This window comes from Enoplosus armatus, chromosome 12 (assembly GCF_043641665.1).
Source record: "Enoplosus armatus isolate fEnoArm2 chromosome 12, fEnoArm2.hap1, whole genome shotgun sequence".
In the NCBI taxonomy this organism is placed as follows: Eukaryota; Metazoa; Chordata; class Actinopteri; order Centrarchiformes; family Enoplosidae; genus Enoplosus; species Enoplosus armatus.
The window spans coordinates 7,050,206-7,071,799 of record NC_092191.1 but is presented as its reverse complement, the minus strand read 5'-3'; the positions used below and the strand labels follow the sequence as shown (position 1 = coordinate 7,071,799).

General features: G+C 39.0%; 1 protein-coding gene across 1 annotated transcript in view; it reads left to right on the top strand.

The window, feature by feature from the left end:
• Positions 1 to 21,594, top strand: part of arid5b (AT-rich interaction domain 5B) — a 70,222-nt gene that overhangs the window by 36,973 nt on the left and 11,655 nt on the right. The window contains exons 5-6 of the mRNA XM_070916205.1: positions 14,764 to 14,927; positions 16,407 to 16,683. Of these exons, the coding sequence (XP_070772306.1) occupies positions 14,764 to 14,927; positions 16,407 to 16,683 (441 nt within the window). The remainder of the gene's footprint in view (positions 1 to 14,763; positions 14,928 to 16,406; positions 16,684 to 21,594) is intronic.

Below are 21,594 nucleotides of genomic sequence, written 5' to 3'. Positions count from 1 at the left end.
TCTATTTTTGGCGACAGCACAGAGAGATAAATAAGCATATGGCTATAGGCGAGAAGTTTTTCAGAGGTCTGGGCCAGTTATATACAGTGCAAAGGTTTGCCAGAGATGCAGTGCTGATAAAGATAATTGACTAGTAGTGGAAGAAAGAACACCCAGGTATACTCTTACGTCATAACATGAAACTCCTTTCAAAATCTATTGTTGTCTCCCCCAACTTTTACAGTTTGAGTTTTATTTCCTCACTAAAATCGAAGAGTCCTCTGGCTGTCCAGTTGTAAAAATCCGGATGAGAGAAGTTTTTGATCAAAATGGTGATACACTGAGAGGAGTCGCCTTCAATTATTACCCCGCGCTCACAGCAATAAGCTTAAGTGAGTAATTTGCTTGCATTTATTTACCCTGGGTTTTGCTTCTCAGGATGTGTCTGTAGCCTCAGATGGAGACTGCAGTCACCAGTCTAGGCTGAAATAATCAGGTAAAAAAACAACAACAACTTAATCTGTAAATATTTTCCTAAAACGATGCTCGAATTGAACATCAATCAAATACAAAATATTACAAAAGGCAGTAAAGGACTGTGCACTTTTTAGTGGAGATCCCCATATAATATTATGTGATTATTAGACTACTATTCATTTCATGGGAAGCAGGATATTACCAACGTCATAGAAATGTGTTTTCTAGATTTATATAATTGTTGATGTTGAAAATGTTTCTTTTGAAACCTAAAACCTATGGCCTTGAAGAAAAAAACGGCTGCCTGAAAGGAAGAATATTCAATTTCACCACAGTGTGAGAATCTGTTTGCAGTAACATAAAATCACCTTTTTACTGTCACACTATCTTCACGTGTTATTGCAGCTGTGAGTAGTGACTGTTTTGAAATCTCTCCCTGATGCTGCATTTGTGGATACTCTGACATCTGAGATGTGAGAGTTATCTGCCAAACAGGAACCATTTTAAATGAATGTTACGATCCAATTCACATTATCCTATTTGATGTGTGGTTTTATTCATGGTACAACTTTCTGTCAACATGTTGTAGATCATGAATGCAGTGGGGTTTATTTGTTTGTTTTTTGTGGTGGCAGACTTTGAAACTTGGATGTCATAGTGTCCTCGAACGACTGGCCTTTTCAGACTGGCTCTTGCTTGCAACTGCGGTACCAGAAGATATTAACATTGACAAAAAAAATAATAAAGGCATTAAAATGTTGACTGCAAAGGATCACTCATCAAATTCACTTCATGTCTCTGCTTGTTGATTTTCATAGCAAACTGAAAAGCCTCAAATTAATCTGAAGAAGTAAGTTATTGGGTAGAGAACGTAACCTCCCTGAAAAGGCACGTACTTGTCCTCCTAAAGTAAGTGATTAACCACTTTGGTATGATGGTTACAAATAATTTGACAGGTCATTATCAGGCTTAGAGATAAAAAAGTTTTTATTTTCTATTCTTTTCAAAGCAGTTGTGTAATTTAAAACTCTGATAAACTGCGGAGCATGTTATTAATTACTTTACACTTGAGCTGACCAGGCCGGCTTGACCCCATTCATAATGGCTTACATGATTATTCCATTAATACACTTGTCAAATGTGGAAGAACCAGAGCTGGTGAGCAGAGTTTAAATCTAGCAAGATTATATTTACATGATAAAAAATAGATGTGGTATGTTGTTTTTTTTTTTAGCTTTTTAAGGACAAACTTTCACAAAATCCCAGATGTGAGCTGTGATACAACTCCTGAATGTCCCTAATAAAAATTACAGAGCAGCATGTTGCAACCTGGAGCAAACACGTCTGACTCATCAGTGTAACTGTAGACTCTGTTTACAAAGTCTGCCTCTGCCAGTGAGGCCGGTGTAGAAACAGCTCATGAATGCAGCCTTCTGGCCGGGTTGCTGGGTTAAGTGTTGAGCATCTTTCACAGCGTCTGCAGGTAGAGGCTTGTCACCGGTTGTTGTTTCTGCAAAGCGCTTGTGTAACTTACTTGACGTCAAAAAATCATTGTAATACCGCTGAAACACGACAGTAACAAAGTGAGTATTATACTGTATGTGATTGATGTTTCGGGTGTCTTTTTACAAAATGACCCAGACATTTCTTGGAAGAGAGAACGCCTACGTTAACTGTGTCACTGCTGGCAGCTGCGTTAGAAATTTGTTTACAAATGTGTTAATATGCAGCTACTTTCATGTTCATAAAAACTGGAAACACAAAGAACAGGAGAGAGCTTGTTGTGTTTTCCAAATTATTTGTAGATTATTGGAATAAACTCCTTAAAAATCCCTAAAATACAATAAATTAGCATATAAACAAACAAAAAAAGAACAGAAAGATGAAAGTATCCATTGGCCTATTTTGTTATGGGAACGATGATTATTTATAATCACCGTAGCTTAATGCTGTGTAGCTTTTCAAAATGATAAAGTCCCCGTGATTGGGCTCATTGGCCGACTCAATCCTATCAAGTGTAACTAGAGCGTGATCTATTAGAATACATATGTTTTATTGATGTATGGGCTCCGTGTTTATCCTGGCATCCATTTATTTATAGGTCGATGCTGTGATTTTTTTTTCCTCCAGTAATGAATAGGATAAGCCTTGAAGCTTATCCACTGCTCCCTTTCATCTTTCCCCCCCCCATCCCTCTCTCTCTCTCTCTCTCTCTCTCTCTCTCCAAAAGCCAAATTGAAATACTGTATTTTTAAAGCCCTGGTCCTACTGAGTTGTTGCTGCAGTCTGTCAGTATCAATGATGTGGAAGCGTTTGAAGGTTATCCCGTTTTTAGCAAATCCTCCACATTATGTAACTTTGACTCTGTTTTACATTTGGCACTCTTGGAACAACAGGGTGTGTATTTGGGACAGTCCCTCTGCGTGTTCTTAACATTTCTTTGCAAAATGGGATTTATTTTTTCAATTTCCTCCCCTGGAACAATATCCATTAAGAGCTACTTGCCAACACTTGGGTACAAGCAAAAGCTGAAGTGACTAGTTTGCTTGTCAGATATTTACAGCCTGTATTGTGTTGTAGTGTATTTGTTTATTGTTGTCTTGACAGCAAAGCGGCGCTGGTAGTTATTCCAGATTGAACACACACAGAAAGATAGTGTGACTTAGTTGGACTTTATCCAAGAGAGTTTTTTTCTTGTATAAATACATGTGTGTATGTGTGTATATGTGTGTGTGTGTGTGTGTGTGTGTCTCAAGCTAAATACTTGGTGATATTATTAAGATCTCCAGGGTCAGAGGTCATTGCATTCCTCAGTGTGTGTGTCAGTCATTGGATCTGGGTTAAGATTAAACCCAGCCATGTCTCAAATGTGATGTGTGTTAATAAGTACTTAACAGGCGACGCTACCATCATGAGGCGATCACATGAGGTGGACAGACTGAAGGAAAGGAAGAGAAAGAAAGAAAGAACTGAGTGATTTCCTCTCTATGATTACAGCTTATTTTGACTATAAATTACGTTTGTGAAATTTCTCTTGTAAAACATGTAACACGGTGTACCGTAATTTCCTATTTACTTTGTAAATGGAAAGCTTGAGTCGACAGCCTTTTATGAGTTTGCGCAGTGGTAAAGTACACACATTCACACCCCTGTCGAAACACACACCCCAATGAATCCGATGAGAATGATTTCATAATCCGTCGCAATAATAAACTTCTTTGAACAGTTTAATTGGCTCTTCCTGGAACGGCACGGCTTCGCTTCATTTGATCTGATGAAAGAGTAATGTTGCTTCTCCCCAGAGGGAGCATGCACAACAGCGCACAAATAATGAATTAAGAGCACTACCATTTTTTTTTTTTTTTCAAATGACTGCCATAATAAAGCCGGAAAAATTCATACTGCACTTACACCAATTTCCCAATAAATTGCCTTCATGTTTACTTGCTTATGTATTTAATTTTCAGAGCTTGTTTTTAAGTGAAAATAATCCTGATTCCTGGAAGGGTAATGGATCGAGCTCACATAGAAATTGATTGTCATCTGAAAGCACCATTGTCGTTAGAAATGTTTGGAAAGGTTACAGAAACGTTCCTCATGTGTGATTCTGTGAAAAGTCACACTTACTGTACACTGTACTGGAAATGCTGGTACTTTGAATAGCCTGTATGGCAAGGAGTGAAATTTGATTTGAAGGCATTTGGTGTATGTAAAATGGAAACTGAAGTAGGCTATGCAAAAAAGGAAAAAAGGAATATGTAAAATTGAAACTGACAAAGTCATGATGGTTTGGGAGAACGTCCTCTTCTCTCGGCTGAGGAATATTAACAATGACAGCCTGAATGGAGAGTCTGTGTACAGCAACAGTATGGTCACAGAAATGAGCTCATTACTGCCAAATACATTATGTATGTGCTCACAGGCACACATACACACATTTATCTTAATACTACTATGGTGAGAATATAATATTTACATATCCCTCTGCTAATTGTAACCCCTAACATGCCTGATCCTGAAGGCAAGGAAATGGGTGTAAAACCAAAACCATAACCTCAACCAAAATTATCCTGAAAAATCTCTTTCCCTAGTTTGGCTTGGCAGGAAATCCTTAACACACACACACACACACACACACACACACAGACACACACTACAAGAAACTACAAGAACGATTTACACAATGTTATAAGTGCGAGATAAAAATATGGGAGTGTATTTTTAATGTCCTGGTAAACACACACTTGCTGGGATGTGGGCTTGTCTCCATGGCAACGCTAGTCAGAGCGTGCCCAGCCTCGCGTTTTGACAAGTTCTCCTGATGATGATTGATAATTACTACCTGACTTGTTGTCCCCGTATCCACAAACATATGGCGGGAGCTGCCCTACGCCATATATCTGCCAAAATGTTCCCTTTTCTGATAATAGCTTTTTAATGTTGCATTTTGTTGTGCATGCATAGCAATCTCTCTCTCACACACACACACACACACACACACACACACACACACAACCCCCCCAAACCCACCCCTTTGTAATTACATTTGCTGCAGCTCACATAATTATTACAGAAAGGAAAGCGAAATAGATAGGAGAAGCAGGAGAGTGGGAGAAAGTCAAAAAGAGGCGGAGAAGGGAGGGGGGATAGAATTGATTTCACTTTGAATTGATGTGTTCCTCTCAGTGCTGCTGAATTTAAATTTGACAAATTGTCAGGATCAACACAAAGAAGCAGCATTTTCTTTTACAGTATAGTCACATATTAGAATATAAACACCAGATAATAACTAGTGTGGTGGGCTGTAGTTTAAAATAGCAAGCAAGACTCTTTATTCCATATCCATGTGCGCAGTATTTTATTATGTAGTGTGTTTGCATGCATAAAGCTCATATTTAGATTCAATTGGAAGCAATCTTGTTATATTCACAGAGGCCATAGACGAGGACATCAGTCTATAAACATGATTTATCTACTGCACACTATCTACCAAGGCATTAGCATAGACCCTCTATTGTGGATCTTATTACCTGACTGTAACCTCAGACCTGACCGGCATTTTAAACCTCAACCAAACTCAAATTACAGAATAGTCCTCGTGAGGTTTCACTTAATTAACCTGTAAAAACAACATGATTGGGGCAGTTCAGATGATTTTATGTCACAAACATAAGATAATGGCTCCTGTTTTCTTTGAGCAGAATGAGTACATTTACATTCACTTTGCTTATTTTTATTTATTTATTTGTCTTTCATTTAGCCACACAGTGTATTGGCCTCATTGACCTCCGCTTCCAGGAACAGGAACATTATCAGCAACTCTCTTACTCATTAGGTCTTGGCTTCCGCAAGCTAAATCAAATGAACTTATTAATACCTGATTTTTACATGTCTGTAGTTCCAGATGGGCAGGATGACTAGTTCCCCCATATCCCATTGGTTCATATAATGTGTGACACAGGCAAAAGCGCGGCGCTCCGTGGAAAAAAGAAGTAATTTCTAATACTGTGTGATTGAGGTCTGCCACAGGCTAAGGCAACAGACATGCTCTGTGAAGGAGATAATGATGCATGCACACACAGCTGTCAGTCAGCCAGCTAAGGGGAATCGTCTTTGAGGGAAATAAAAACAGACTGTAGCCGATATAATGCAGTATTTGTATAGGAAATGATGGGTTTGGGAAATAGAGTGGAACGAGATGTCAGAGCTGTTGCAACAAGGAGAGGAGATCTGGTGAGAATCTCCACAGACCAGAAAATCTGCCATGGATTCCCGTCTTTGCAGTGTCAGTATATTTATAAATTCATACTGAGCACATGCATGAGTGTCCATTAGAGCGAATAAGCTTGATTATTAAGTATAGGTCCAACCAAATAACACATAAAAAAATGTTTTTTTTTACCAGTGGTATCTGACCATGCAGATAGTTTTGGTTTAATTTGTTCAGGGGTTCTGTCTCCATGCCGTAATATTGGCAGCAACATCTTTTTCCAGAAACAGCGTCTTTGTTACTCTGGATAATTCATCATTTCTTTGGTAGACACATTTGTTTGAAGCTGCGATAATCAATATTTTCATATTACCAATAGATCAAATGACTATGCGTAATATGAAAAGGATCGCTCATCATGGGAATTATCATGACTCTAGAGTTGCCCTCAGCTCTTTAGCATCTTTCAGCACATTGTTTTGGTTTTACAATCCACAACTTTACTGTTTTGTTTCAGTCTCACTGTTCTCATCGACCTGGTTTCCAGCTACAGCAGGCAGCAGTTTTTAAGCCTGATAACCCCCCCGTACACTGTACAGCAGACAGCTAGCTGGTGAGTTGATAGAGACCAAACAGACTGAGAGTGAATACTGGACTTACAATACAACAAACAGAACTCCAGATGAATGCTAATGTTGCTCCATGTCTGCTGTATGTGAGAATAGACAACTTTGTTTACGAAAAACTTCCCCATAACAATTTTATGAGGTGATAATAAGTCAGTGTTGTGTTGTCAGGTTGTTCCGCAGCCTCCAAAAACATCTATTAGTGTTTTAAATATACTTTTTTCAATTCACTTGAATTGTATTGTGGTAGAGAAATCTCAGAGAAAGAAACTCAAAACTCAGAGACTCAAAACCTGAAAAAATGACAAAATGCTTTTGTGTGTGTGTGTGTGTGTGTGTGTGTGTGTGTGTACTTGCCCTTTAAAAGAGAGATTGGAAAGGTAAAAAAATAAATAAAAGAGAGGTTGAAGCAGAGTAAATCAAGGTGCTGTGTGGATAGAAAGAAAGACCTGTTTACAAGAAGCTGCTGAGGACCTGCGGATGAGTCGGCTGCTCCTTGGGGGGACTGTTGTTAGAGCTCTTTTAGTAACAAGCCGGACTAATCCCTGCCTTTTACTCAGGCGCATGCTCTGATAGCCTTGTATTACAGTGATTTTCTGTGTGTCAGTAGTCAGGACAAGAGTTCCTGATACAGGTGCTCTCTCCAAACACACCACTGTTCACTGACTCTGAACACCGGTGAAAAATTTAAATTGTCGCTCTCGCAGCTCACTGGTGTTTACAGCTTTTTCTCTCTGTGATTCTGTTACTGCTCTCTCTCCTCCTCCCTCTGGAAGGTGAGGTTGTTGTTGTTGAAGGCCGGGTAAAACTTGGATGTGTTTGTGTAATAACAGTAACTAGTATCCATTGTCATGCCTAAGAAGGAGCCAAATGCATTCCTCATTAAATTCAGATAGCTCTCAGCCACAGCCGCATAAAAATATCTTCTTATGTTGCAGCTGCATTCACGGGTGAAAACAGGCGAGAAAATAGCACCAGCGATGAAAATATTTCAGCGTTATTGATGTTAAATCCCCCTGAGGTTGACCTAATATGAAACACTGTTGTCTTACATTTCGGCTGTGAAATGTTTTACACTTTATCAATGATGATCTCCCTCTGTATAATTATGAGAAATTAATTAACACTTGTATCATCTATCAACCTACGGAGGTTTTGATGATTAATAAAAACAGTGTACTCTGTCCACCCACACACTCTGTCTCACTCTGTGGGCGAATTGTGTAATTTTTGATGATTGCAGTGATAGAGATGCTTGAAGTATTACTGCTCATTACATTTTTTTTTTTTGTGCTGTCAGTGTGTCTCAAATGACTCTGTGCAGAAACGCGCCTCGAGCGCAGGAACAGAGGAATAACTCTCCCACAAAGTGAGACTCATGAGCGATTCAGAAATGTCTGATATTAGTACGTGAAATGCGACAGTGGCTACAGTGAGGAGGGAGCGCTTAATGCTCACTACTTTACATATGGAAAATCAAGAGTCTAGTTTTGGTTTCAGAGACGGGGGCGACACAATGAAGTCTGTGGTTGTTGTTGTAGCTATTCATTTCCATACATTTATACTAAAGGTGCCCTGTCGAGTTTCCTTTTAAACAAACAAAAGTTGTGTTTATCTTCAGTGTCTTTGTGTGTATCCTTGAGCTCTAACAAGGATACAGCATTGAATGCAAAGCCACATTTTTTTACGGTATTTTAAATCCTGCAATTGTGCATTCTTCCCTGCATTTGCTGACCTGTTGCTGCATTTCTCGGCCCATTATTGCCACCTGTAGATCACTACATGAGCGACTCACTCATGAAAAGACTCAATAGCACCAATACAGGTACAAAAAAATCTCAACAGGTAGCCTTTAAACTTCACCAAATAATAATAATGATGACATTATGTAAAACTGAAGGTTATTTGAAAAGATTTAAAAGGTTGTGTCACTTTAATATATTGAATATACGTTGTCTCTGTATGCTAGTATTGCTAGGACTGTGCCATAATAATTAAAGCCAATATAGATAGATATAGATAGAACATTTTTATAGATATTTATTTAGGTATAAACATTAGGTCAAACGTGTTCCTTAATAGCATAGAAACACAGAGAGAGTAGCTTCCTGAAACTCTGGTCAGAAACATGCAGTCCTTGAGTAGAAATACTTGAAATCTCTCCAATCTCTGAGATCTTTGATGTATCATGAAGACGCGCCGTCGCCTGTCACTACTGGCTGAGGAATCAGTCATTGCTGCCTTTTTTATATTCTCTCTGGTACTGTTGCCTTGCTGCTTTGGAGCCTCCCTTGTCACATCCCTGTGCCTCCAGTGCAGTTAAAATGTTCCACCAAAGTGTAATATCACTTCACTGATCACACATTTAATGCTCTGCTGCTCTACAGATTAAAATCTGTGTCTCAAGAGTTGTATCAGAGGTTTTGTATGATGATTTGTCAGGTTTTGTTCTGTATTTGTTTTATTTACTTTGGTTCTTGCAGTCTGACAGGTGCTATGCTTATGAATCATATTTTGACTCCCATGAATCATATTCTATTTTATTCTGTTTCATTCTAATTTGACTTACAAAACTCTGCTTCTGCTTTCCATTTAAAGTTCCCTTTTTCAGCAGCGTTATTGCTTCATTATCGGGAGTGTTTTTTTTTTACATACATGAAAATGCATCTGCTCAGAGCTAACGGAGTGTAAATACTGCCTGTCACGGTGCCTTATGTTTTATAACTGGCAGTAAATTTCCAACGCTCAACTGTAACCCTGTATGACAGACCTGAGTGACCTTCTTTGTCTGTGCGTGGGCGTGTTCACAGGTATAGTTTCATTTACAAATCCATCCCAGGGGAGGATTTCTTACTCACCTGTGCGGATACATATCTGTCCTGAAGCTGTGGACGTTGTGGTCTGCACTCGCAGGATGTTTTACAGATGACTTTACACCGCGTTTGGTTAAAAATCCTTTAAGTCCTCTGCCCCTTCACCATGTAACTCATTAAGGAGTGACTTCAAATTGACTGAGTGGATCTCTCTCGGAGAATTCACATCGATTACAGCAGAGCTGGAATGTAACTCTACTTGTAAATGTCTCTGCGCTGCTTAACTGACTTGAATGGTTACATATGCTCTGGTTTTGTGTTGCAACATTCATCAACAGGATGCTTGGTCGTTTTATTTTGTATTTGACTATGTTAGATCTTTGTTGGCTGCCCTTTTAATCTCAGAGAGACATTACTTGTTTATATAGAAGGTGAATTATAATTATAAAATTATACTGTAATGTATTGTAGTCTGTTCTGTCCTGGGGGACATCATGTACTGTACAGACAAAGCCATGTATTGCAACATGAATGTTACCTTTGGCTGCGAGGTATGCTGATAATTGCTGAGTGGGTGTCAGGCCTTTAGTGAATTTGCAACCAAGTGAGATGACAAAATATGTCAAAACATGTTTTTCTGCTTGTTCTAGTCATGCCTCACTCCTCCTCCTCCTCCTCCTCCTCCTTCACCTTTGTTTGGACTTGGACCTCATTATGGTGAGAGGAAGTAGAAGTTAAACTGTAGAATTAAGAGTTTGAGTAAAGACATGAGTGGGTGTTTTGTTTAATGAAAGTGCAGATTTGTAGATTCTTCCTCATTCAGTCAGTTTGTCTGTACAGGGATTAGTTAGATGTGACTATTTCACATTTGGCGAGATAAAACAGTCATTATATCAGTGAAGAGGTCCACATTTAATTTAACTAAATGTTAATTATTGAGCACAGCAGGATTTGTAACCTGATGTTGGTCCAGAGTTGTTTTGAATGTCATTAGCAACTTTTACACCACAGTATTTCTCAACAACTTTTATAAGTGATTTATTCCTGCTTGACCTTTATGAATGGCCATGAAATGAATGATCAACATTCATAAGAGCCTCATTGCCAATTTCCATAATAAGATTACTAAGAAGATTGTGAAATAAGAGTCCCTACTCTCCTGGTTTCTACCATGCTAACATGCTCACAATGACAATGCTAAAATGGGGATGTTAAGCAGGTATAATGTTTACCATGTTCACCACCGTAGTTTAGCATGTCAGCATGCTAATGTTTGCTAATTAGCACTAAACACACATTAGAGTGGAGACTGAAGGGAGTTGGTATACCTGCAAAACAATGTGAAGGTATTTTGACATAACCCAAATTATTAGGCAAATGAACACTTTGGCGCTAGATGAAAAGTCAGGGTATCACCACATTACAGCTCATCCTGAGAGGAACATGAATATCTTTATGGCAATGCATCCAATAGTTGTTGAGACATTTAATTCAAAACTATACCAGAAATATCAGAACCTCACAGTGGCTCTTGAGGAGAAGTCAGGGGATCACCAAAGTTACTAAGATACATCATCTGGGGGTCATGAATGTCTGTACAAAATGTTGTGCCAGTCTATCCAGTAGTTGTTGAGATATTTCAGTCTGGAAGTGGTGGACTGACCGGTACTGCTGGATAATAATAGATAACCACTGCACACATCTGTACTTGTGACAGATTATTTCAGTCATAAGTGTCATTCCAAACTTTCAAATGAAAGAATGAGTTGGCTGCTAATCTACTAAAGTACATCAAAGATTTTTTTTAGATCTTTAAGCTTTTAATTTCAGTTTGCCAATCAAATCCCCCCAAAACATGTGCGATCAATTCCATCTACTTTAATGAGGATTTCTGAAACCCTAATTCTTTAAAGAGACAATCATTAAGTGAACACATGTAGACATTGAGCTTTTTTTCCCCAGTCGATTCAGTCAGAGCGTTATCAGCTGAGGCATCCATCAGTTGAATTCCCAGTCGGCTTGATATGTCCCTGCATTCCCAGCAGCCTCTCAATCAATCAGTCCATTTTGTTGTGGTTCCCCGTGGCTATACTCTGTTGATGCATAGAACCGTCAGAAGTCTTCCTGAGCTGTCTCTAATGACTTTTTCATTATCACTGGCATCAACTGAATGGCAATGAAACAGAGGTATTAGGGCTGTATTTAATTGAATCTGAGGGGGGGGTGGGAATTATTAGACAAAGCTGTGTTGTAAAGCTGTTAAGAGCTGAGAGCGTTGGGCTGCATCCGGAGATCAAGTTGTCAGGCTGTGCATCTCTCTGCTGAAGTCGTCGTGACTTCCATGGCTCAGGGGTTGTGCTCTGTGACAAGACATGATGGATTCACACCCCGGGGAATACCCCTTACCTGTATATATATGTGTGTGTGTGTGTGTGTGTGTGTGTGTGTGTGCATGGCCTCACCTCCCTTCAACAAGCTGTGATCCAGAATGTTTACTAATGTTCAGCTTCATGAGCAGTGTGTGTGTGTGTGTGTGTGTGTGTGTGTGTGTGTCTGGGGCTGTTGTGTATTTGTTGCTGGTGTTTGTGTGTGTCTGCATGTGTGTATATGTATGTGTGTAGTATGCCTTCTGGGGTTTGTGAAAGACCACGCAAGAGTCCTCTGGTCACTTCAACGCACATCTCCAAGTCATGTCAACCACTCAGATAAGCAGAAAGCCACAGACTGAGAAATAAGCAACTGGATGGGAAGCAAAAAGGAACATGGAAGCTTTGGTCAGCAGCCATTATTTTTGTTGTATGACTATAATGCCCATTTTTGGCTTGTTGAGGGAAGTATCATGTATACTTAAATTATCTTGTTTCTAGTACGTTGACAAAAACACTTAATGCCCACAGAGTGGTAAAAATATCCCATCTCCCAGGGTGCTGTACAATCATTATTCCTGTGATGTTGGCTTTGTTTTTTTTTACAGACTATAAATGTCTGTTTCTATGATTCTAGAAAATCAATCTGCACAGAGTCAGCCCCTGTTTGATTTTCTTTGTGTTATTCTAAAGCTGATGACTCCTCCCTTATGCAACTCTGCCACGAGGAGAGCAGATCAGCAGTTCTGCTCAACTTCTGCAGCACAGATAGATTGACCTTGTGTACCTGTTTGTGTGTGAGCGTACAAAAATACATGAATGCACTATTTGACCCCGGTGTACCGGAATATCTACTCGCTAACTGCGTTCAATTTGTCCTTTATCAATAAGTCGATGTGTTTGAACTCGCTCGCTGTCGTGTCGCCGTGTGTTATGCAGCAGCGTTTTGCTGTAATTGCAGCATTTTCTTACGCAGCAGTATTTGACCTGATGAAAAATGTAAACAGACAGGCAGGTTATGTAACTCAGTGTAGGGTGTCAGGGGGGTTAGTGATTGGACTAAAAACAGAACCGCACTGAGAGTGTGACCTCACTCAGACCTATGCAGCGTTTGTTTAAACTCTGCATGTCTGGCATCAGTTACTTAAGATTTTATCTAGTTTAAAAGCACATTTATCTGTTTATGGTTTGTGTTTTGTTGAATTCTCTATGTATTGTTTTACAGAAGCAAATTAGCTTAGGCTATAAATGCTATGATATGTGGCGTTGGCCTATTCATTGAGTAATTTGTGCTCATGTATCTGTTTGTCCCTTCAAAAGGGTTTGTCATTTTCAGCATTAATGAGTAACTGGCAGAATAAAAGAGGCAGAGTGAGCAGCACAATGGAGGAAGAAACACACCCAGTGCTTTCTAAGTAAAGATTGCAGTGTTGAAAACTTTTTTTTTAGTGCCAAAGGGATGACAAATGCACAACAAATGTCCTTGGAATTTTCCTTGCGCTGTTTCTCCACAGCGAATAACAACATGAAGTGATAGGTTGCTGAGTCGTGATCATTTTACCCTTTTTAATGACCGACTTACTTTTATTCAGCTCTGGTGTTATTGTAACATTTTCTTGATGGGAATTTGATCCGACGAAAATAATCACAGAGTCCTTTTGGCAGAGAACAACCTTGGATGTGATTTAATTGTCATTGCAGATAGAAAGAAAGAATGTTGACGCTGTGAAATACGTGACTGAACTTGGATTATTTGAAGTTTCTCTCTTTCTCTTTCTCTCTCTTTCTCTCTCTCTCTCTCTCTCTCTCCTTCCTTTGAGCTTATCTCTGTTTGTGTTGCTGCGTGGAGGCAAGGCTCTCTGCCAAGAAGTTACATTACAGTCGCGGGTTGACATAAACGTGGGTGTACAAAGGACTTGGAGGGCTTAAATACTTTATTGTGTGTGTAATGTGAACTGAGCAATTATATCTGCCAGCCTTTCAAACAAAGAGCTCCTATCAGGCATGTTCATGTGTTTTTAATTAACAGCGTTCAGCTTTAAGACATGAGCAGGCTAAATAGAGAAATAAAGCCATGATGATCAGTACATCTGAGGTGCCTTAATATAATATGATTCTTTATGATGCTGCTGATGATGAGATGACAACTGTGAAAAACAACATTGTTATATTATACACAGTATGTTGTTGTGGTGAGAAACACATATTGAGCATTTGTAGCATCTGTATCAAATATTTCTCCGAGCAGAAACTCTTAAAATGTCGTCCCTTTTGTGGGTTTGTGGGTTAACCAGCATCTGTCATTTACAGTATTATACTAATTGCTTGACTGTTACGACGCCCTTGTCTGAAATCTTAAAAATACATCTGTCTGAATTTAAATGTAGTTTCTCTTTTAGGCTGAGAAGGAACTTGAGGATGTTGTTTACTAGCACGTTGGAGCAATTTGGCAGCCTGCTATCCCATTCAGCGCAATGTAGCACTAATCCAGTTTAAAAATAATTAGCTACAGGCTAGCAGGCCTGTGAAATTCCTTTCCCTGATTGTAAATGTTCCTGTCATAGCCTTCGTCCTCTTCAGCCAGAAGTCAATGAGAGGAAAGGCATTTCTGTCTGTAAACATTTTCATACCTCTCAAATATGCTACATTACGACTGTTTGAAGGTACAAACAGTTAACAGACTTAACCAAATGTTGGCAACAAAGAGGTGATTTAATTGCACATCTGCTGCATCAGCTCACGCGTTTCCACCTAAATGGATATTCTCATTGTCACTGTTTCCTCTCCCTCAGCTCCCAACCTGAAGGGGCGACCTCGGAAGAAGAAGCTGTCCATCTCTCAGAGGAGGGACTCCCAGTGTCAGGCTCAGGGTCAAGGGTCATCGGGGTCAACCCAGGGTTCAACAGCAGTGGCAGCACAGGACCCCTGCAGCCCGGAGAGCAAAACTACTGCCAAGGTAAGATGAGATAAGGTGTAATAAAATAACATAAGACAAGATATAACTTTATATAATAAACCTAAGAAATGAATTATTTGTGCAAAATAAGTCCAGTATGAAAGGTAGCACTCATGTACATGCTTATTAGAGTATTATAGTGTAAACATGTGCTGGCTCTCCAGTATTGACATGTGGCACCTAAACTTGTGTTGTCACCCAACTGCTTTCCAGGTCGTCCTTGTATCTTCAGTTACAGAACAAGGCTGCAGTATTTTAACAAACAATTCGCTGTGAGAGACACAGCAGCAGTGTAGTGCAGGGTTACATTCAGAACAGCACATGCAGTACCTTTAAGACATGTGACTGTGAAGGCCACATGTTACATTAAGGGTTGACTTAGTATAACGTAGTTGTAGCGCGATTTGTGAAGGAGAACTAACATAAAACGTTTTTAACAAAAGATATCTTATTTTTAGGAAGCTGTTTTTAATTTATCAGATTAAATTAAATGTTTTTTTAAGATGATGATGGAAAATGTTTTTTTTGTAAATAAATTTCATGTCTATGGTACGCAAGGTCAAACAATATGGGGCTTCAACTAATAATTTTCATTATCAATTAATCTGACAATTATTTTCTTGATTAATCAATTGATCTATAAAATACCAGAATAAAGCCCAAGGCAATGTCATCAAATTGTCTTTTTTTGTTTGACCAACAGTCCAAAATATAAAAATATTGAACTTACTGCCACATAAGACTAAGAAAAGCAACAAATTCTGTTGAAGAAAGGTCACTTTTACTTTCACCTGACTGATTCATTGATAGATCAGTCGTGATAGCAGAGTTATTGAGCAGCTCTCTCTTTGTCCGTGTGTCTTTTCTCTTCCTCCAAACCACATAATAGTAATTCAAACAAGTACAACATGATCCCACATTACGTTTTCACTTTTACTCCCAAAAAACAACAGGCACTATTGTGAATATAGAAGAATCACTCAGCTACCACCAAAATCATGTTACTAGATGAAGAAAACTGAAAGCTAATTTGTATTAGAAAGAAGTGGACTCATCACATCCTGCTGCATTTTATTAAAGGAATCAATAATTTTCACTGATGACAACTTTGAGTCATTGATTCTGTATTTCTGCTGCTTTTTCTCGATCCTCTATCTGACATTGGTTGTAATATTCAAAGTGAAGGAAATATCTACCCTAAAAGCCTTTCCACAACCGTTATTCCTATGACCTTGGACAGTTGAATCAATATTAGCAATTCTCTCTCGAAGCAAGAGTCAAACTAATCTATGCCTAATCTGTGATGACAAGAAGAGCTGCTCCATTTATAATCAATGAGAGGCTGCCTCTGTGGCCTGTGAGAATATTTGTTTGTGCTCAACCCCAAACTCGAATGCCATCATCTGAATAACCCTCTGTAAAGGGTTCAGTTTTCATCTGAAGTTACATCCCTTGTTTCCTCACACTCTCTCTTTGCAGGTCAAACCCAACTGTAAAACGGTACCCAACGGAAAAATAACCCCGGCAGCCAGACACAAGGCCAACAGCCTCAGCAAGAGATCTGCAGCTGAGGAGAAGGAGAGAGGGAAGGATAAGGAAAAGGAAAAGGAGGAGAGGAGCGAGGAGGAGAAGAAAGAGGAGGAAATATCAGAGGAGAGCCGAGCAGAGGAGCAGGCTTTCTTAGTAGAGCTCTACAAGTACATGAAAGAAAGAGACACACCCATAGAGAGGATCCCCTTCCTCGGCTTCAAACAGAGTGAGTAGGACAACTTATTCTCTTATTCCCTCACTGGCAATGTTTAAACAATGTAGTACTCTAGACTTTAGACTCAGTAGTCTAATAGTAAAGTTTGTGTGGATACATTTTACCTGGGTTATTTTAGAGATTTAGGTCATAACATCACCATTGGGGAAGATTAGCAGGCTGATTAAAAACTATCATAGTAAGACACCTGTAGGAACAGGTGCAAAAGTACCAAAACCTGTTCAAAAGCTGTCTTGTGGAGACACTAACATGTCTTGTGTTGGAGAAATGAAACAGAAGTATATGTTTCAAATTACAGTTTAGATACCAGAGTGAAACTGCACTCTGAAAGTCCTGTAAATCATTAAAATCCACACCGGGAAAAACCCAGTGTGGATTTTAATCAGCATCTCTGACTACATGTTAAATAGTCCCCCACCCCCCCCTCCCCTGTTGTGATCAGACGAGAAACCAGTAGCTGCTTTTCAGTCAAGTCAAGGGCAGACTTTGTCCTAACAATCCAGAATATGAGAGCTTTATGGGAAGAACTGGAGCTGACTGCCAACTGCCGCAGGCATTATGCCCAAAATCTCTAAATTACACTGCTGTTAAACTGTAAAAAACACATTCAATCTGCGGTAATAATAAACTAAAGGAATAATTGTCTATGTTGAGAAAAATCACATCTAGCGGTTAGTAAAAGACTCTGGAGGCTCCCTGTCAGAGCACATTTTGGCTGGCTTTTATATAAGGAGAGAATATCTTCTCACAGTTGTCAAAGGGGTTTCCTGTGAAGGCCAAGAACGTCCTCTAACAGTGTTAGAAGAACATCACATGTATGGGAAACACGTCTGCCCGAGATGAAAGATCTCTAATATAGATCGGATGCTTAGCTTGCACTTGGCGTGCGAGGAGAAACATGCACATAAACATCATAAAGGGCGCGCTCTGGTCTCTTGAAACTGAAAAAGTACGTTTGTTTTGCACGTTTGATCTCGAGGCAAGACACATGAGAACGTGGGCTCTCATCTCAAAACTGTGGTTTCCAAAATGTTCTTCTTTCTCAGTCTTTATTCGAGGAAGGAAATCACATTTGCATTCATGTCAAACGAGCCAAGAAAGATTTAGCCGTTCACATCAAAATGTAGTACGACAACATCTGCAAATTAACGAGAGGCGGGAGAGGGAGAGGGAGACGTCTGTTGAATTTAACGGTGACAGTTTACAGCACAGTAAAACTCATTACACTAAAACTATTACATGAAGGTAAGCTGTGGCCGCCTCGACTCTGCTAACCTCACCGCGGTATTTTGACAATCCTGTCATCTTGACTGCCGACATGTTGTTGCTTAAATAGGTCATTGTGGTTGAGGGAGATAGAGAGAGGGAGCGAGGAAGACGTGGAGGGAGAATTACATACCCAATATGCTTTACTTTTAGTTGGCATTTCTCGGTTTGAGCTTAGAATAAAGTCGAGGTCCACGCGCCAACTGTTTTACATACAGTACATGCTTTGAATCTCAAAACCAGACACATCATAAGCAAGGCCCTCATTAAATGGTGAAATCATGCTGTTTAAACTTCGTCCTTGGCAGCGAGCACACATCAGCACATGTAAAGAGGAGGGGGAAAAAAGGAAAACACATCATAATTAATACAACAAACCCTTAGATGTAATCAGGCGCCATTTTCATATTCTTCTCTTTAAACTCGCTACAAATGCATTAAAAGATCAAAGAAGTTGCTTTCCTGTAATGGAAATTGAAATTGTGTTATTTTAGTTGTGTTTGAGTAATAATCTTTTTATGAAGTTCTCTGGAGTTTAACAAAGCAACAGATGGTTGAATGATTTACCAGACGTACTCATGTTTTGTTGGCTGGGCCACTAAAATATCCATTTGATTCACTTCCAAAACACCCTATCTGAATCTGAACATGGACTATTTATGTATATTCCACCTCATCTCCAAGCTGTGGAGTCTTACCTGATTTTTTTAAGACTGCTATTGTGACTCTTTACAGCCCAGCAGAGAGATACAAGCCACTAAAATTCAGTCGAAAGGCTCATAACATGTTTTAAACCCAGTAATGTTAATTTTGTTGGTTTAACACAATGCCCACTTGTTTGCCTGCCTCACTCTCATGCTGCATTTATATTTCACTCCAGGGTTTGTTTGCATTAAACATCTTAGCGCTAAGGTACTGATCTGAGACCAATCGGCCTCGTAACTCCACGTCTGTAATAATCACAAGATATTCACTTTGCTATCATGCAAAACAGAAAAATGTTTGAGAGGCTCAAACCAGAGATGTATTGCTTGAAAACAGACGATTACTCAATTATCATTAACATTTAGGGCTGCAATTAACGATTGATGTGCCTGTTATTTTTTATTTATTTAATAAAATATTCGTTTAGTCTATGAAAGTAACTATTATATAATAATATTTTCAGTCCAAGGTGACATCTTCAAATTTATTGTTTTGTGTGACCAACAATTAAAACTCCCAAAATATCCAGTAAAGTGATCGAGTTGCAGATTTTTTCCATCGATCGACTTATCCTTTCAGCTGTAATAAATGCTTCTTCTTTTTTTTGTATCTACTATATGAAATGCCTCAAGATGGCTCAAATTCAATAGTGCTTGACTAACTATTTAAAGAAAAAGACATAGAATATGTGGCTATAAATGACTTCAGTAGAGACTTCACAGAGGCTGAATACACACCAGCACCTGGATCACAAGAAATGACAGAAAATAGCTGGCTGTTACATTTGAGCCATACAGTTGGAGAGGAAAACTGTTTTGTGCTGCAGTTTATTCATGCGAGTTGCTGTCCTTCTATTTTTTATGACTTGGTTAATATTGACTTTGCTCTACAGCTGCAGTCATTGAAGTTGTATGGGTGCAGGCGTTGAAAGAAATGAGAGTGGATTCAGGGGGAATAAAACAGGAGTGGTTGTGGTTACATTGTATATACTGAATGCCCTTGATCTGCAAGATTAACTGGTTACTGGTGTGTGCCTGTGTGTGACTATCCCAGACGCATGTGTGCTTCAGTGCTTGGGCATCAGCATGTGATTGTGAACATCAGTTCCAATTTGTCTCCCTCTTTCAGGCTTGTTGTCTAATTGCCATGCCATCGGTGTGTCGTTGAGGCTGCATTGTGCTCCTGTTTTGTCATCCTTATCTCAGTGATAATTGCCCCTGCCAAATAGAGGGGAATTAAGAAAAGAAATTGCTAATGACAAGACATCTAAGAAAAGGCATGTTCGCTCATTTCCTTTATCTGTTCTGTTCCCTCCCAGTCCCGTGTGCTATTGTGGTAATTACAGTCGATGCATAACAAGCTAGTTAAATAGACCATCTTTCTGTTTCTACAGTCAGAAAGCACAATACGCCGGAGTGCTCAGTTCAAACAGAAAAACCTACCCAGCTCCCTTTGTTATTCCACCCGTGCATTGACAACGGTCGCAGAGAGGAGGGAAGGAAAAAATCAATGCTGTCAAATGCGGAGATAGGAAAATGTCATTTTGACAAATGCAAGGCTTTGTGTACGCACAGATTGAATTTTGATGGATTTCTCCCCAGGCGAGGCCTCCTTTTCTTATTTATAGGCCTTCATATAAAAATGTTAAACAATGATGTTACAGAAAGCAAATACAAATGTCATTGGCACAAAAAGTCCCCCAATGAACTTGTGGTTCTTTGTTTGTGGGAAATATTTTCTTTCAAAGATAGACAGCCATGTGAAGCCTTTCTGAAAGCTTACATGGCTATTTTTAGGAAGAATGTTACACAAGACTTGTATTTTGATATGGCCTGTCATGCGGTATTTCCATGGGAAAATCAATGCAAATGAATTTGCATTAGTTCAAACAGAAGTTTGAGCATAGTGCCAAGCGTTTGATGCTTGTAATGGTTTTCATTCATACCTGCAGGCTGCAGCTGAGGGTTAACAAATGTCTTTGTCAGGATGAAGCATATGCTGTATTTTATCACATAGCGGTGATTGTACAAGTACTCAATATTCATTTGCATCCTTTCAGCTGAACTGCAGCGTCGCTTTGTGTGGAAATCATAAAAAGCTGTTTTCATTTTGCCAGTTCAGGAATATGTAACTACTATTACTCTCTCTCTCTCTATCTATCTATCTATCTATCTATCTATCTATCTATCTATCTATCTATCTATCTATCTATCTATCTATCTATCTATCTATCTATCTATCTATCTATCTGTCTGTCTGTCTGTCTGTCTGTCTGTCTGTCTGTCTGTCCGTCCGTCCGTCTAGTTAACTATTTGGGTATGATATTAAGTATAAATATGTTTGATACTTCTACTTAACTACATTTCAAAAGGAAGTATTGTATTTTTTACTCCACTACATGTATTTCCATACAGTACATCACTTGTACTGTACATTTTGTATATAGTTTTTGTTTATTTTGTACATATCATCTTCGTATATGTATATCTATATGCACTTTGCTACTGTTTGCACTATTTGGTTCGATGCTAAACTGCATTTGTTGTACTGATACTTAATGCGTACACTGATAATCTAATTTCACAGCTATAGTTTACTTGAATTTTACTTACAAATATATCATCAGCATATGAAACATGGTGCATTGTCATACATTAAACTACAAAACAGCATACAGAGTTTGTAAAATGACCAGCTACAACATTTAAATACTGCTTACATGTTGATGCATCATTACTAATAATCCTATAATGTAATATATAATAAACGAAAGGGGCCATTCTGCATAATGAGTACTTTGACTTTTGATATTTAAGTAAATATTGATGGTAATACTTAAATGACTCTAACGTGTAGTGCAGTACTTGCTGCCTTTTCTTAACTAAAGGATCTGAACACTTCCACCTGCGCTGTATTAATCTCTCTCTGGTG